This window comes from Dinoponera quadriceps, unplaced genomic scaffold (genome assembly GCF_001313825.1).
Source record: "Dinoponera quadriceps isolate SergipeBrazil2010 unplaced genomic scaffold, ASM131382v1 scaffold1750, whole genome shotgun sequence".
NCBI classification, from domain to species: Eukaryota; Metazoa; Arthropoda; class Insecta; order Hymenoptera; family Formicidae; genus Dinoponera; species Dinoponera quadriceps.
Window position 1 is genome coordinate 1,750,561 of NW_014556445.1, and position 18,516 is coordinate 1,769,076.

Below are 18,516 nucleotides of genomic sequence, written 5' to 3' on the forward strand. Positions count from 1 at the left end.
ATAATTTTCGGCTAAATGCACTGCACAACTCACCGCCGCCTGATAAATCCAGCGTCGATGTTTGCCCACGTACGCGAACGGGATTACCGCGCCGTCGAGTTAGGAACGATTGCATCGCGTTCGGACGACGGGCACTTCATTATTTCTAATGGATCCCGACCGGATTTAAACCGGATCGAAGCGTCGCTTTTGCTAATTGTGTCAGGAAGTTAGCCACCGGCTTTGCTCGCGTCCGCGTCTTTTTGTCCCCGGCGACGATCCGCGCGCGTCTCGCGGCTTATAAATTCGAATTTTCCATCTCGCGATCCGGCGAGGCGCGCGACTCCAATTATCGCTGTGCCCTCGGCGAGATTGGTGGAGATTCGCGTCGACTCGCGAGATAATGATCGACGACGATGACGGGAGGAGAGAAGCGGAATACGGCGAGTCTCATCCGTCGGTCGTTCAGATGCGCGAGGACAGTTTCGATTTAAGCAGGGCGCGTCCGCTCCGTGCCTCTCATCTTTCTCTCTTCTCCTCTCTCCCTCTTCTATTCGACAAGATCCGCAGTTACACGCTTCAGTTGTAAAACGTTGACGCGACAATGTAGCCGATCAGAGTCCCGATATCCCTTCGATATACAGGGCGCGCGCAATTCAGCTCAATAAATCTCCATCAACGGACGTGCAGCTAGGAGGACACCAGGCTACAATGGTAGACGCGATGGACGTCGGGACGGGAGTATAAAAAATGGTTGTATCGGAAACGGCGATAACGAGGCCGACGGCGTCACGTTCCACCGGATTTTCTTTTCCTTAATCGCACGCCCGAACCTTACCGCGCACATGTGTGAAAGCGAACTTCTGCACCAAACTGGACACCTTCCTGTGCGCTTTAACGGACCTCACGTACAAAATGCTGGGCTTAACCGTGATATATGTACCTCTGGAGAGTAGGGAGCTCACCGTGGAGGAGGGTACCGCCGATAAGGAGTTGGTGAAGAGACTGGAGGGTATGGTGGTTCACTGGGACACCCAAATCAAAACAGCCCTCTCCGAACAGGAGCAGGCGGCGCCGCGCGAGTTACCGTGCCTCAACGACGAATATGACTTCTGGACTTATCGATGTAAGTGCTCACTTTCGAGGAAGGACGCGCTGCGCGCGCGGAATCGTTTCTCGATAATATATGTCCGGGGATTTTCTACGTGGGTCGCGAAAGTTTCCTCCTCTAACGCGCCCTTTCAACGAGATCCCTTTGGCGTTTTATTCTTTTTTTTTTGTTTTTTTGGGGAGGGGGGAGGTCACGAAACTCGATGTCATTGCACGAGCGTTCGGTCGCGCGACACTCGTGATTCGCGCGTACGTCGAGTTTGCGAACGGACGTTTGCTGACGTCTCATCCGGTCCTCGCGAAATGATTTTCGCGGCTCGAGCGAGCTTAATTTGGAAATCTCGCCGAAGCTCGTGTTACCGCTGGTAAAGCTGATAATTGACTTATTTCGATGTGCGCGGATACCTTTCGCCAGATGACAATCTCTGCGGTTTAAGCCATCAGCTGCACAACAGCACGGTGCAGCGTATCGTCGACATATTAGTAGCCGCGCAGTCCACTTACATACGTCAGTTCCTAACGTTGAGGGACGAGATCGAACACGGTATAGTCGAAGCGAAATCGAACATCGAGTACCTCGGCATTCTCGACGACACCTGTGACGAATTGGAGGGCTGCAAGACTCTCGCGAGCGTCATTGAGTATCTGCCGAAAATGATACACCTCTTCAGAACGATTTGGCTGAACTCGCCCTACTACAATACGCGAGAAAGAATAGGCGATCTCTTCAGTGCGCTCAGTAACCAGATCATCATAATATGCCAAGATTTTGTCGATTTCTCAGATGTATTCGCCGGGAGAACCAAGAAGAGCACGAGTGTTCTCAGGGAGTGCATCAAACTGTGCCTGGATTACAAGGATCTGTATCATAAAGTGAGCCGCGTCGATTCGAGCGCGCTTTCGTATTTTCGCTCTCGTAGGTTTCGAATTGTTGGTGTTAAATTATATAAAAGATATAAGAAAAATTTCTTTTGATTTGAAACTTTTTTACACAAAAGGGCAGAATTGGTAAAAAAAAGGTTCACATAAAAGAGATTTCGCGCGAATAATGAGATATGTTTATTTCAACGAAAGTTCATCATGAGGGTTTCGCCGGTCAAAAAGGTTGAGCAATCTTTCCAATAATCGTAATACGATAATAAAGTGTTTGTACGGCTGCTGGAACTTTTTGCGCGTTTATGTGTATATATTGCAGTAATTAATAAATAAAAGCGCGTACTTAAAGCGTTTCACGAACTCAAAAGCTGGTTGGTAATTCATGCACAAGAACAGCGCAGAAAACGTGGTACTTTATGCTGTCTGTAAATTCACCTTCCAACCGGTGAGTTAAACTCCCATTAAATTATGTGTGCATAGCTACTTTAGCTACTTAGACTCCTTGTTGGACAACGCAAGGATGAATTTCTCCGTTAATGTGGAAGTTACAAAGTGATCTCAGTTTTCAGCGGTAATTATGATTAGGGATAATAACCTAAAATTCACGATAACAGTTAGTGAAAATGCGCAACTATTCGGGCCGTAACAATTTTCGGTGCACCTAGAGTCGAACAATCATCCGTTTCTGACTTAGTAAAGTAGGCCAAAGAGGAATTCCGTTTCTTCGAATGAATTTTAAAACAGCTTGGGTTTTCTTTTAACTGTTACACTTGTTATTTCCAAATTTTACGCATTTGTTTATGAAGGTGATGAAAGTAATATTTTTTCATGGGAAAATATTAATGTGTATTTTTTCTTCTTTTTTTTTTAATTCACACTGACGCGATTAAAGAGCTTTATCAGAAGTTAATATTTAAAAAATCAGCTGCGATAAAAATCATCTATTGACAAAGATTAATTTTATCTACTTTAACAAGACTTTAGACTTTATTTATTTCAGATAAACGGTGTCAGAGATTTTGTAGACACCGAAAACACCGATGAGCGATAACAATATTACATACCAACTTTTTGCAACGGGCTTCCTATAATACGTAAACAAAAGTATGAAGAATCATCCTTTAAAAGAACATCCCATCAATAATGTAATCAGAAAAATTTAAATATTGGACGTTTTTCGAGCCACTTGGATGTACGTATGTAGGCCCTTAACTGACGTTAAAGTTTACGTTAGGATAGATATGAGAACGTTAAGGTTCGCGTTAAGGTAGACGTCGACGTGGACGTGGCCGTTAAAGATACAATAGCAATTCGGTTCACAGCGGGCGCTTTTTAACGGGACAAAATAGCAAGGTGAAAACAGGCTTTCACCTTAAGTGGAGGTCGCAATATAACATCGACTTACGGCTTTTCCCGTGGGCAGATAAGCTAGAATAGAGGTGGGAATTGGGAAACGGTGTGACGCGTCGGTTCTCCCAACTACTTGTTCTCAAGTTGCGCTAGGGTGAGCGTGCCATGTGCCCGAAGGGATAGGTGACATGACTTCTTGGACTTTTGTGTGGGAAATCCGCGCAATCGCGTTACACAGTTTTATGCTAACGCATATCCCCGAGTCTTCGCATTCTTACGTTACGATTAGGGCTGCGACTTGAATCCGAATCATATCGTTATTCGAATATCCGGATATTCATATATAATATTTGACTACGAATAAAATCCGTTCCACGAATATTATTCGGATATTCGGATACTTTGTGCTACGAATAGTACGGATATGCTATCCGTATTATTCGAATATCCGAATAGTATGTAATCCGAATAGTAATGGATATTCGGATGTACTTAATAGCATGTAACAAGCGTTGAATTATCCGACGATCTCACCTCGATGATCCTTTTCGGATAAACCGTTTATAATTAAAGTTCGTTTATAATTAAAGTTAAAATCCAAAATAATAGTAAAATATTTCCTCGAGTGCATTTCACGTTTAATACGAAACGAACTCTCCGTTCTCGGATTCGTTTTTGAATCACATATTTCTCACGATGAAATACAAACTGTGAATAACACCGTTCGTTTTGACGCCAGCGACATTAACGTTAACTTCACGTTCAACTTTTACTCTCGCTCGAACAGCCCGCGATGCGATCGCATTTATATTTTATAAAGTAAGCTCTCTTCGATGTATTCCGTTCGGCAATTTTCAGATCGCGAACGCTCACATCAATCTCACACGGCACCCTTGGGATTTAGACGCGGAGAGCATATTTCGTTACGTCGACGTTTTCATCGGCAGGTGTCAGGATATGATCGGGATTTGTCAAGCAATGATTGATTTTGCAAGGTCCGAGTAATACACAACGCGTACAAGTAACGATAAAAATTGGCCGCTCCGCTCCTATTTTTCCGGCAAGTCATTCCCGACAGAACGAAAATAGTTACATACTCGTTAAGTCGCAACGCCGGAAACAGGCTGACTAATCACGCTTCTAAATAATTAGCGGTGTATGCGCAAATGATTATACCTGCGACGTGATGAACACGCCAACTTCTCGACGTAGATTGGACGAGACCACTGAGATTTCAAATCCCAAGTTCAGCGGCACAAACGGCGAGGAGTACGAGAGAGTGTGTCAAAAGATCGAGAGACTCTTCTACGAAGCCCTGCAGAAAATTGAGACGAACTCGCACAAGATCTTCGCTGTTCACGATCCTACGTGGCAGGACGATATGTTCGTGTTTCACGCCGAAATTAGGGATTTGGAGATAATGATCGAAAACCTGATCGCCACCGTCTTCAGTGACGTTAACAATGTGGAGGAAGGGATCGCGGATCTGCGAAGTTTCTACAATTATTCGAGCCGCGAGAACTTGAAATCCCTCTTCGAGAGCAAGAACACAAGCGTAAGAGAAACCCAATAATTCGTAAATATAACACGTCGTAATTTCGTAGCGCGTATTTGTAAAATAGAACTCATCTTTTGGCGACATCTTGAGAGGATCTACGACCGGTAAAAGAGAACACGTAGACAAAGAGAAAGGTTCGAGATCTTAAGCGCCGAACTTGCGTCCTCACCGCGTTTCGCGCGATTATATCTCGGCCGAGTCGTCGAATCGTCTCGAACGAATCATCTCGAGTCATCGAAACGAAAAGTAACCGCTGACATTCGAAAGCGACGACTTCTTCGATGCTCAGGTTTGGCAGATATTCGCCGACGATCTCCAACGGACGAAGCTAGAAGTTCTGCACGAGCGAGAGGAATATCCGGCTATCACGCCGTACTTCGCCGGCAGAGCGTTGAATCTTCGCTCGAAAGGTGACCGCTTGCTGTCGACGCGGAAGAAACTCGAGGAAGCCGAGTGGATGCCGTACTGCGGCATGAGCGTGGAGGTCTATCATCAGCAGGACATCGTAATCAGATCCATCGAGGACACGGTGAAGAATCTGTACCGGCAATGGCTGGACGACGTCGGCGAGAATCCGCGCTCGCGACTCGATCGCTTCCTGATGCGACGGAGCGACGACAGATCCGGCCTGCTCGAATGCAATATTGACCCTGACATCGTGAATCTCTGCCACGAGTCGTTCTACTGGATCAGCCTGAAATTCACCATTCCCGTGCACGTGCAAATAATACACGACAAGCAAGAGACGTTGCATTACATACGAGAGAGCGTCCACGCCGTCACTCTTGCGTACAACAAGATTATCGAAGGTAGGACTTTGTTCTTGATCATTGCACGCATTCGGGGAATTATTTCACTGGTCCGGCTAGAATTTTAAAAATATCACAGGTAAAATGTATCGCTGTTTTCTGTATCCTCTAGAATTTGGTCTGTAGTACGTATTAACTTACGGCAGCAGCGTTCTGGCAATACATGCAGGAAAATTTCGATCCTGTCGCTAATTTTTAATAACAATGTGACTAGCCTTGATCTGGACGGGCTTCACAGAGAGAAACTTTCTTGCCAAATTAGATAAATAGTTCAGATTCAATTCTGTTTTTGTCACCTATATTCATAGACATAACCTATACTGGCACTGAAGTGTTTGCTAATTATTCATTCATCTTAGCTAATTTGTCGTATCTACATAACTTCCGCTGTGACTGCAAGACTATTTTTTTGAGCGCACTGGATGGTACTATAGAGTGGGCTATGAAGATGGCGTCAGCGAGAGGACCGACGGCCAATTTCAAAACCTGAGACGACTTATTAATGAAACTTTAATTACTTTAAGCGCGACGAAGCTCCGAGTTCCTTGACAAATCGAATTTCGAAGAGGCGGAGATATTACGAGACCGTTCCAGTTCCTCGATTATTTTTAAATGTCGTTTTGTCAACGAAGCTTCAGTCGGAGCATTCGACGTGGGATGAAAAATTTATTCCCAGAGAAAATCGACTCGCGACTGTCAGAGACGCAGATTTTACTATCCGTTGTCATCTTCTCTGAATTTCTCCACACGTATCGCAAATATTACATTTCATAATTTATTAAACACGCGCGTGAACCGCACATACACCCACGCGTGAAAATTAAACGCTCTTCTTCGAATATTAAAATAGTATTCCAATTAAAATACAAACGCCTGTGTCATGCAAATATTCTGATGACGCGATTCAACGCACACGCTTGTAATGCGCGCGATGAAAGCGACATTCTTCGTATTTTAACGCATTTTCAGCCCGCGAGCGCGCGATCGCGCGAGCGCAGGCGAAATATTCTTACGGCGTAGCAAAACTTGTATTTTTCAGCATTGTCACTGACGGAACGTGCGCTGTTTCACGAATTAATTCGGCAGCTCGACCGGAAGATCAATCCCGGCTTAACCAAGCTGACGTGGAACACGGATTACGTGGACTCGTACATCGAGGATTGTTTCAACGAAACGGCCAATGTACGCCCAGAGTCTCTTACCTCGTCCACGCGCGCGGAGTCTATATAAATTCATGCAATATGTACGGCGCTTCGCGGGGAAATTTAATTTCGGACTGTCCGTGAGCAGTCCGTTCGCTGTCTACCTGCGTTTGAACAATTAATTATGGACCCCGTATAATGCAGAAACGGAATAATTATGATGCGGCGGGTATACGCGCGCGTACGAGCGGGCGAGCGTGCGCGCGAACAGGAATGCACAGGCAGGAGAGTTCATTAACATTTGAGAGCCTAATATTCGTCGCGCCGCTTCCGTTTCTTTTCCAACAATTCGTCACTTCCGCTTTATCCGGTCGACGTGCCGGAAAAGCGTGTTCTGATTGAAATACGAGCGCCGCTCTCGTGCTAAATATGACGTGTGCACGCAACGAGATCGCTCGTCGAAATCGATCGTCGAAATCGCTCGGGAGCGGATTTCTCTTTGTTCGTCGATTCGCGCGATTTCGCGCGCGCGCAAACGGGCGCGTTAAATTATACCTCCCCTTCAGTTCCAGGAGTTTATCGACACTTACAAGAACTCCAACTCCGAGATCGTAAGAATCAGCGAGAGCATCTGCGACACCCCTCTGATCAGGATAAGGGTTAATTACACGTACACATTGGCCGCGCTGGAGCGGGAGCTCGTGCACGTAAGGTAGGAATTGCGTCGGGGCCACCGCGAATTCAGACGCGTGACTGAAACTTAACCGCGCCGAGCGTGCATCGATCGGACTTCCTCGCTTTCCAGAAACGAGGCGTTTCAGATCATGACTCAGAGACTCGATGTGATATTTCGACACGTTATGGAGATCTACAGGGGCTTCAAGGACGTGATAGAAGAGGTACGATTCTCGTCGTGCGAGCGCGGAACTTAATCGGGCGCGAACGTATCGCATTTTCGTTACGATAAAAATAATCGTGCACAGAGAAAAGATGCTAGATTCAAGTAAATAATTACTCCAACGCTCCTTAGCAAATTTTTATTTGAATTAAGTAAATTTCACTTGGACCGAGTTAATATTTTACTTGGATAATTTACGTAGAAAAATGTTTTACTTGCATTAATTAAATATTATTTGATTCAGGTAAAAACTTGCTAAAGAACCACCCAACAATTACGTCATGTTAAATTTGAGCAATTTTTACCCCTCCCCTCTCCTTTTCTCACGATTTCCTCACAAAGTATTTGCTCCTCCCAATATTGCATGGAATTACCCACTCCCTCCCGCCGACTTGTAGAAGAATAAGGCTCATAATCATATCGTGGATAATAATTATGAGATTGCGCGCTACTACCTTATTCTAAAATACACATAATTATGAAGCATATAATATAAAAAATGAATTCCTTTTTTTATAATTTTGATCAGTAAAAGTTGTGCTTTTAATAGAATAAATATTTAAAAATTAGCCTTTTGGTTATTAACACAGAACCATGTCAGAACTTAACCATTTCCATCAAACGTAACCAAATGTGTCACGAATGCTAATAAAGTGGTTAACCACGCGCATTCATATTAACAAGTTATGCCATCTAATGTGACGTTTCATGATCTTTACCTTTCCTCTTCCCTGCCATCACAGACAGTCACGCAAACTAATAGACCTCCCCCCCCCCTCATAGCGTGATGTAATTATTGAATGGCCCCTAAGAAATATAAAAGTAATTATTTACTTGAATCTAATATATTTTTCTGTGTCCATTCGTGTTTCGCGTTTTCGATTTATGTATTAGGTTGGGGAAAAAGAAATCCATTATTTTTACGTGAACTTCAAGACTTTTATTTAACATGTTTCGGATTGTCCGATTTGGGTCAAATATGCACCGTTTTGTTTTATAATTTGTTGCCATTTTAAAGGTAGCTTCATAATGCCTTTCTTATAGAAGTCTTGGTCCCTATTGGCGAAAAACTCTAGTAATCGATTTTCACAATCTTCTCTTGTTGCCAATTCCTTATCACTAAGGAAGTTTTGCATTGCAAGAAAAACATGGTAATCGCTTGGTGCCGGACTATATGGTGGATGCATCAAAACTTCCCAACCAAGCTCCCGGAGTTTCTGGCGAGTCACTATAGACATGTGTGGCCTGGCGTGATGGAACACAACACCTCTCCTGTTGGCCAATTCTGGCCGTTTCTGGTCAATCGCTAGCTTCAAACGGTCCAGTTGTTGACAGTAGAGATCCGAATTTAGTGTTTGGCCATATAGAAGCAACTCATAATAAATGATTCCTTTCCAGTCCCACCAAATGCACAGCAGAACCTTCCTGGCCGTTAGTTCTGATTTGGCCACCGTTTGAGTTGCTTCACCGCGCTTTGACCACGATCGTTTTCGCACAATATTGTCGTATGTGACCCATTTCTCATCCCCAGTCACCATCCGTTTAAGAAATGGGTCGATTTTATTCCGTTTGGCCAAGGCTTCGCAAATGGAAATTCGATCCATCATGTTTCTTTGTGTTAATTGGTGTGGCACCCAAACATCGAGCTTCTTTTTGAATCCAGCTTTGTGCAAATGGTTTAAAACTGTTTTATGGTCGATCTTTAGCTTCTGGGCGATGCTACGACTGCTAACGTGCCGGTCGATTATTTCTGTGATTTTATCGACATTTTTGACGACGGGCCTACCTGTGCATCTTTAACATCAAAAATACCTGAACGGAATCGACGAAATCAAAATTGCACGTAATTGGCTGTTACAGTATCGGCACCATAAACACTATTCACAATTACAGCCGCCTAGCTTGCATTTTCGCCTTTATCAAAGAAAAACTGTAAAATGTACCGAATTTTCTCTTTGTTGACTTCCATTTCTAACACCCTGTAACTCACAACTGAATGGACCAAACAAAAAACAACAAAAGAATTTTTTTAGTGCGAAATGTCACCTTTCCAACGAGCATAAATCTGAAATTGTTTATATACGATACTTTACGAGATATCGATCACTACAGCCATCTACCGAAAAAATAATGGATTTCTTTCTCCCCAACTTAATATTTACGCAAACTCGACGTATCGGATGCAACTTTTATTACTTTGACAAGTATTGTGAACTAAATTGTCTATTTTATATCATCTCCTTTTTTATTTGCGTTTGTATCACATTCTTGTGCGTAACTGTGTGTATGTGAAAAATTCTTAACGTAACAACGAGCATGTTTGAAGCAAAGTTTTGCCGAATCATATTTTAGGAGTTACGGCGAATTATTTAGTCTTTTAGTTTTCTTCTTTTTTTTTCGCGAACTTCAATAAGCGCTGCAGAGCAGCTCGCTGACTTACGGAATTTTTTGACGAGTTCCACCGAGAATCTTCCAGTAAAATCTCACGTAAACGCAAAAATGACCGAATAAGCTCGACGAAAGGATATTTGCGAAAAAAAACGCGCTGCGTACGTTGTGCAGCCGCGGGCTATACCACGAGGCGATTCTCATGTAACTAAAGTCGGAGAAGTAAGGAGCACATTTACGGCAGATCTGTGATATGATATGTCTCTCCGTAACGTGACTACCGCCATGGGCACGTACTTTCACGGTTAATTCAAAAAGTCTTACAAACAGCCTCGTCGTAAGCGAGCAATCTCCGTAATAGCGCACTCTCGCCTGTCGCTTGCTTTATCGAAGCGATTACAAATTATCGATTATAAATTTCGCACTTACTTCTGGCTACGCTGCTGCGTGAGCCGATAAATTCACATTTTTACGCGAAAGCAATAATCCAAAATTTTATTTTCGGATCACCTATTTTGTACCGCAGTTTTCGCATAAACTGCGCGTTAGATTTTCTATCTGTTCTTCTTCAGAGTCGCGCACAATGGGAAGATTATATAATGAAGATCGATAGGGTGATCGAGCAAGCCATCAGATTATGTTTGGAGAGTTCTTTGACCATCATGTATGAAGCCCTTCACGGCACAGGCACGACAGAACCCTCGCCTCTTCTATTGGTGCAAGCGGATATTATCGATAACAAAGTGTGTCCATAACTTTGCGTAACATGTAGAACATATCGCGTAACAATGTTCGGTACACCGTTCAACCGGTCGATAATTTCATATTTTCTAATCCAACGACGCCGAGATAATATTTTATTTTATTGCCGGGTCGCTCTGTCTTGTAAAAGCAAAATAGTAAACTCTAAACATTTTGCTGATTTATTTAGATAAACTTTGTGCCGAGTCTCTCGGAGATAGCTACGATAATAGGGAACATCTCGAATATTTTGCTGGAGCCTCTAAAAGATGTCTCGCGGCTAGCTAAAAAGTTTAAAATTCGATACAAGAGCATGCCCCTGTCGAAGTTATACGAGCAGGACAAAGAGTTGATCGAACTCCAACAGAAACTCAATAACGGTATCATTAAGCTTTCTATACACCTTTCTCGACTTTCTTTCGTTGTACTCTCGCTACACGCTGCACCACAATTGATATGTCAGGTGTTCGGTCGCAATGAGAGCGCCGAGATTTTGATTTCATTTCAATAATTATAAAGAAAACGGTACGTAGTATATTCATCACGGCGAGATAAACGGTACATGTTATTTAAAGTTAGCAGAATTCGGAGTTAGCGCTAATTTTTGAGCCGTCCTCAATTGAAAATCAACTCCGGTTATACCAAAATGTTATCACCTTAAACTATTTGAGATCAATATTTGAGGGATAAATATAATTTAATATTCATATTAAATTATTTCTTAATATTTATATCAAGAATAATGTCATAATATTAATACGCCTTTGATCTCTGGTTTTAATTTTGTCAAATTTGCTTTTATACAATATCGGAGAGACGATATATTAAATATTAATTCGCGAATTTGCAGAGGTAACTTACAGTTCCACCCAAATACAAACTTATCTCAAGAACTGGGAGCCTTTCAAGGAAATATGGGAAGTGAACAAAGACCTGTTTATTCAAAGGTAATGCAAACCGAATTGTACCAGAAATAAATGAATATCTGTTTCGCAATTTTTACGAATTAATGACATTTCTTTTAAGTCTTTAAAAGATTATTGAACACAAATGGCATTATAATATGATTTTATAATCATCTGATATATTTAATTTTGAATTTATTTATAAAAAGTATGGCAGTTTATTATTTACATGTGCGTATTACAGATATGAAAAGTTAAAACCAACAGCCGCATCTTTCGACATGGACATAAACAGATATTTCGACCTGATAACTAGCGTCCAACTGCAGGAAACGATGTCGACGGTACACTTCCTCGATATAAATTCCGATGGGTTGAAATCCACCATCATTGAACATTGTTCGGTCTGGCAACAGAAGCTCACCACGCTTTTATTCCGCATCACCGATAGAATGATCAACCACGTTTACCATTACATCGCTGACAATTCCACGAAGTTAGTTGACCGCATATAATTATTATTCATATGTAGAAAGAGAGAGAGAGAGAGAGAGAAAGAGAGAGGGAGGAAGACAAAAATTGAGCGTAAAGGAAGTCCGGATAAAAATTCGGAGAGATATATTCAAGAAAATAGAAATACAAAGAAAGTTACATTTTTGGAATTATCAAAAAACTTTGCAGAGGGAATTATATTTGAAGTTTCGGAGATTTTAGCTCGCATATCTAATGGATAATTTGGTGTGAAAAGACACAAGTTAAGGAAAAACATTTTAGTCACAACATGCTGTTTGTATAAAGTCATAATAATATCCGGGGAAACAACGTATATTGCACGAAAAGAGGAGCGATATTAAAATGCAAAATGTTATGGTATTAAAGAACGCGTGTTCTATTCTTCGTTTCGACCCGAGAAGAATTAATCGCTTTCGCAGTCCGCGGGTCCCTGTTATTTTTACCGTTGTGCTAAAAATCTCCATCCATGCGCTACAGGGAAGCTCGCGATCATCTATTCCGCTCCATAGCGTAATTGAATCTTTCAGTTATATTCGTTTTCAGTTCTCTCGATCGATATACTATTAATGTAAATTTCCTCAAGCCGAGCGGAACACTGGAGAGGCGTTGCTCGCGAGGCGTTACTCCCATAAATCCCGTCGCAGGGCCTTTTTGAATTTCGAGCTGAATCGTACGTGAATTCATTCGTTTGCAGAATAACGAAGGAACCGGCGGATCTCATCAGCATGCAATCCGCGCTGCAATTGTTCGAGAGGCTCACCGCCGAGATTCCGAAAGAGGAGGAAGAGTTCCCCAAGATCGTGGAGCAGTACCAAAGTTTGGGTAAACCTCTAAATGTTTCCCCGCGCTAAATAAGGAGGTCGATGCGCCATAAAATCGCCGGGGTTTCCTCCAGCGTGTAGTACGTATAGCGTGATCGCTCGCGAACCTGCGATACGGTCTACAAGTTCGTGAGAATGTAGCTGTTTTGCCGGAAATATGACCACCGATTTCGCGCTTCGAAAACGCATGCGCGCGTGATTTAATCGCGAAATAAGGCGCCCGAGAGAGCGGATTTGAATCGTTTCATCTCGCAACCATGCAACTACGGACGCGATCGCGCATATTAGATCCTCGAAGGACGCTCGATTATTTCCAGAAAGATACGAGGTGCCGCTGACTCTCGAGTTCAAAAGAAGATTAAGAGACATCGAGCGTTCCTGGGAGGCTTACTTGGACTTGTTCGCCATGTGCGAAGTTACGCTACTCGAGAAAAAGGTACGATGTTCCCTCGACGCGCAGGGAAATTGCTGGAAAGTTTGCAGTGAAAAAATAGAACCGTGTGGATGGAGCGTCAACGTTGAGCGAGAAGAGAAACCCAACGTCGATTAATCCCCGGTCGATTGTCGCGCTATTTATTTTGCCGCGTGTGTCGAATTCTTGAAGTAACGTGAATTTCGCACGATACGACGGAAACATGAGAAAGAAAAGACCAATATCCGAAATCATAGATTTTGCGGGAGTATAAATATTCATGTGATAACTCCGTGTGTATTTTCGACTATCAATATTGTCTCGACGTAATTGCAGGAAGAGTTTAAGCAAATATTGCTGGCTGACGCGACAACGTACCAAGAAGATGCATCCTCGTTGGTGCGCAAATTTAACGATACCGGGCCCTTCGCGTCCGAATGGAATTCAAAGGGTAAATTGGTTTATGTGTACTCATCCGACGTGTAAATCCGCGCTCGTTGTGAGATAGCGCCGGAGTCCCTGCGTAAATCAACTGCAGTGTCTTATCACCACCCTCGCGAGACGTATATCTCGCATTAAAGGGGTAAAAATAACGGAGTGTTTCGCGGAGTCATAGGTAAAGGCATCTCCGCCAGCCGATCGATCGACCTCGTGAAATCAAACGAAGCGATCTTCATAAACTTTTTATTCGCTTTCGCAAGTTTTATCAGTGAGCTAAAAATCTTCATCTGTAATTCGGAAACATCTTGTATTTTACAGCCTCAAATGGATTTGTCCAACAATTCAGGTACGAACGATGGTCGGGGTGAAATAACATTGGCCGTTGTACGTTCAACACTAGACTGTTGCGAATTTATAAACGGAATGAGAGAGCGAAGTGAAGGAAAAATTGTTTAAACACAGGGGAAAAGTGCCTCGAATATCGGAAAGAATACTGGAGCGATTTTTTAATCCGACAAAGAGCTCATCTTCCTCGATGAATAAATCGAAACTCTCAACGGTGTAATAAATGCTGAACGATAGTAACGGCCCCTCCCGCCGCGGTGACATTTCCTACATGCGGATTTCAAGAGATTAGAGACTAAAAATCCTAGCCGTGGCTTTCGCTACTGTAAATTACTAGCGCGTTATTTATTCAGGGCACGTTTTTGCGCCGCGTCCAGATGTTTTAAACGCGTTTGTCGATATTGCGCCGGTTTTTTTTCCACGTGAACTTTGAACGTGTAAATAAACGCGCGACCTTTTCGGTGAGCTCACACTCGGGCTTGTGTGTGCACGTATGTATACGCGACACAGGCGTTAAATGACCAACGCGGCAACTTGATCCCGGAATAACGGATTGGTTTTCGCGAGGCGGCGTATCGCGCGCCGCGAGACTGAATGTAATTATCTTACTTTTTACCCACGTCTTCTCGCACGTCGTTGCATATTTCAGAGGCCTTAACTTGGCTGACAAACTTTCGGAAGGAGATTCACTCTATGAAGCACCGGGGGAGCGTACTGAACTCGCAGCTGACGTTTTTCGGCATAAGTCAACTAGATGCGAGGGAGCTCGCGCAACTCGAGAAAGTAAGCTCGTCGCGTGTTTCACAGCCTCGCGCGCGATTTCGCATGTTCTTATCAAACGTCCGACGCTCTTCCCGCCCGCGAAGAATATGACGATGATCGAAATGGTGTGGCAACTGACGGACGAGTGGAACGACACCTGGGAACGCTACAGGACCGAAAATTTCTGGACGATAGAAACGGAAAAGATGGACGTGACCGCTAATCTCCTGCTCCGGAAGCTCACGAGACTCTGCAGAGAGCTGAAGGAAAAGAATTGGGAGGTCGTCGAGAACACCAGGTGCGTTCCCGGTTGTGATGCAATTTTCGGGCGAGCTCGTGCCATTAAATATGCGCTGTTTCCGTACACCCTTCGCCGAGGCGCAAAGTAGTTTGTTTTTGCGAGCCATCCTTTAGCCGGGATGTCAATCTATCGTTGCGCGAGAGCTAGAAACAGCTCGGCCGCCAATATAAACTGCGTCCGTACGATGGATGGCCATTTTTCAAAATGACAGCAAGATGAGAGAGATCGAGCGCAGGAACGTAATCGACAGTAATTGTTGATGATTGAAACGTACGTTCGTTTCCAACAGCAAATATCGAAGCCTGTAGCTACAGTGAATTAACGTTTTCGCTACCAGCTTTTTGCGGCGTATGACGCGGAGAGAGTTGAAAAAAAAAAAAAAGAATCCGCCCAAAGCGACGATGGATATAATCCGCGTGTTTCTATCTCCGGCCCTTTTTCGTTCGAATGGAACGCCGCGCACTTAGACCGAGTGGCGGTATTTTGCAAGAAATAACGCAGAAAGGACGGAATACGGTTAATCCCGTATGTTACACACTCGCGCTTATTAACCTCTACACCGCTAAAGCGCGAAGCTTACGTAAACTACCCGGGCGTACTTGCGCCAGTCCCTTCGGCGATACTTTCTGAAGTTAACAAAGTACACATTTTGTAAGTGGCTGCATAACCAGCTGTGAGTCAACCCATTACGGTAAACAAAGAAAAATGGAAAAGAAACACGCGCGCCGCGTATGGTTCGTTGCTGCGCGTGTAAAGAAGGAAAATTAATCGTGTGCGATAAAAGAAGAAAAAAAGGGGGCTTTCCGTACAAATTTCCGATATCGGAAATCATAATTTTACTTTATCCCGACTCGATGTTTCAAGCTCTAATTAATTTATTCGTTAAATCTCCGTGTAACGCAAACGAACGGTGTTCTTATAATAATTAAAGCGAGTGTAAAAATATGAATTGCAAATATGTGAGAAATATTTTACACGCAGACAAGCTCTCTCGATCAGGTCGTAGGATTGCACCTTCAATTCTTTTAAACTTAGCGTTTCATGAAATGATAAATATATTCGAATGAGGATAATTACTAATTACTTTGCGTAATTACTTTGCGCACACGCGGTCCTATCGGGAAATATCCATTGCTTCAAGGTCAAGGATTGATAAGTTTCGGCGTATGCTGCCGTTAATTACGGATCTGAAGAATCCGGCGATGAAATCGAGGCATTGGAAGCGAGTCAAGAACACGGTCGATCGCGATTTCGACGAGACGTCGGAAGAATTTACTCTGGATGTGATCGCTGAGTTGCAATTGCAGAATTTCGCGGAGCAGATAAACGAGATCTCGAACGCGGCCACGATGGAGCTCGCCATTGAAGTTGTGAGTCGTCGTTAACGGTCGATAACCGAGTAATAAAAAATCAAAATCTTTTTTTAAGATTTTGTAGATGATTTCCTGTAAATTTGTCGCTACTAAACACGAACCCGAGCGAAGAATCTCTCTGTCACGTCAGAGATCTGCTATTAAAGTTCCAAAAATTGCAATTTTAGCGATTTATTTTTTCGATAATTAATAATTTTAGACTGAGATGTGCTAGAAGCTTCTCAAAATCCTGATGTGATAGAGATATGCGTCCAGATTTTTGTTTAGTACTAGCCAAAAAAATATAAAAAAGAGCTTACTAAACCTCAAAGTAAATATCGCGTTGCTCAGTGTAACCCGAGATTCGCGCAAAGCGTTTTCTCGAAACCGTCGAATGATTCTCAGGGCTTGCGGCATATCAAAGAGACCTGGGAAACGATGCCGATCACGATGGTGCCGTACAAAGACAGAGGAATATACAGGTTAAAGGCACTCGATGACGTAATGGAAACACTGGAGGATCACCAGGTGCAGCTCTCGTCTATGAAGTCGACGAGGTGCGTCGCGCTACTCCTAGTTAAACCGGACACACTTGGCGCGCCCGTGGATCTAACGACGCGAAATTAAGCGGATTACATCGAATTTTGCCAGGTTCGTGGAGCCGTTTGCCCAGGAAGTCGACTACTGGGAACGGACGCTGTCGACGATCGGCGAAGTTCTGGAAATGGTGCTGCTCGTACAGAGGGAATACGCGTACCTGGACAATATATTCACCAGCGAGGACATCAGGAAACAACTCCCAAAGGAAACGGACGATTTTGACAGGATGACGAGCGAATGGACCGAGCACACGTCAAGGATGGCTAGCTACGGTTTGGCGTTGCCGGCCACTCACGACCCACGTATGTGTTATCAAAGGACTATTACAAAGGGGATATTTAAACGTAAAATCAAGGCTACGTCTCTCTGCGTGCGTAAGTGGAAATCCGACGACGAGCAACGCGGTCTAATTCTCGAAAAGCAAGATCTATGTTAGGGGTATATGAAAATACATCGTTTAATATAATTATTAATTTGTATCTCACGTGTTCATTTATATCATTTATATCTCATGTTCATTTATGTCAAACTTCCTTTGCTCGCTACGGAAATATAACGAAGTTCTGACAGCTTGGACGGATATAGTCGCACCGAGTGAAGATACTCTTTGTAACCAAGAGCTCGAATTATCTTGCAAGGATTATATAAAATTGCATTATGATAAGTGCATAAGAAAATTGGTAATTAAGCAATTTAACATTTGGGTAGAAAGATTTTAAGGGGGTTGAGAATTAATAATATTATTAAGACTCAAGGATCGGTTTAAGCGTAGAAGATTGATTCCGTGTGTATGTTTGAAGGATATCTAGCATGTAATCATTACACGCTGAACATATTTATCTTCTCAGAATAATGTTGATATTGACAATAATAATATTTAAAGGACACTATAACGCACATACATTATTATTATGCATTCTTGCTTTGCTCCTAAAGGCCCGTTAAATTTCGTATATTATATTAATTACCTCTTATTAGAATTAATCCCAAGCCACCCTACTTTACGTACATTCCCAATCGTAAATCAACCGGCTTATGTACAGCAGGATTAAAGCTCGCGGCCTCGTTCCCTTTCAACCGAAAACAGACACACATACACGGTGTCTGTGATCTAATAATGAAATATATAGAAAATGACGTCGCGCGAGCGTAGAGGAGAAAGACAATTTCTCTCTCACGGCAATCTAAATATTTTCCCAACGGGTTTGCGATC

The 18,516-nt window shown here is 43.1% G+C and overlaps 1 protein-coding gene across 1 annotated transcript in view; it reads left to right on the plus strand.

Moving 5' to 3' along the window:
• The window catches only part of LOC106747430 (dynein heavy chain 2, axonemal), a 51,463-nt gene that overhangs the window by 1,829 nt on the left and 31,118 nt on the right, over positions 1-18,516 (plus strand). Inside the window, 20 exon segments of the mRNA XM_014624928.1 lie at positions 836-1,105; positions 1,505-1,962; positions 4,174-4,310; positions 4,528-4,870; positions 5,163-5,682; positions 6,722-6,864; positions 7,391-7,536; positions 7,630-7,723; positions 10,683-10,853; positions 11,042-11,231; positions 11,702-11,798; positions 12,001-12,252; positions 12,964-13,091; positions 13,408-13,526; positions 13,839-13,953; positions 14,938-15,071; positions 15,155-15,348; positions 16,493-16,721; positions 17,109-17,260; positions 17,355-17,605. Coding sequence (XP_014480414.1) covers positions 836-1,105; positions 1,505-1,962; positions 4,174-4,310; positions 4,528-4,870; positions 5,163-5,682; positions 6,722-6,864; positions 7,391-7,536; positions 7,630-7,723; positions 10,683-10,853; positions 11,042-11,231; positions 11,702-11,798; positions 12,001-12,252; positions 12,964-13,091; positions 13,408-13,526; positions 13,839-13,953; positions 14,938-15,071; positions 15,155-15,348; positions 16,493-16,721; positions 17,109-17,260; positions 17,355-17,605 — 4,143 coding nt within the window.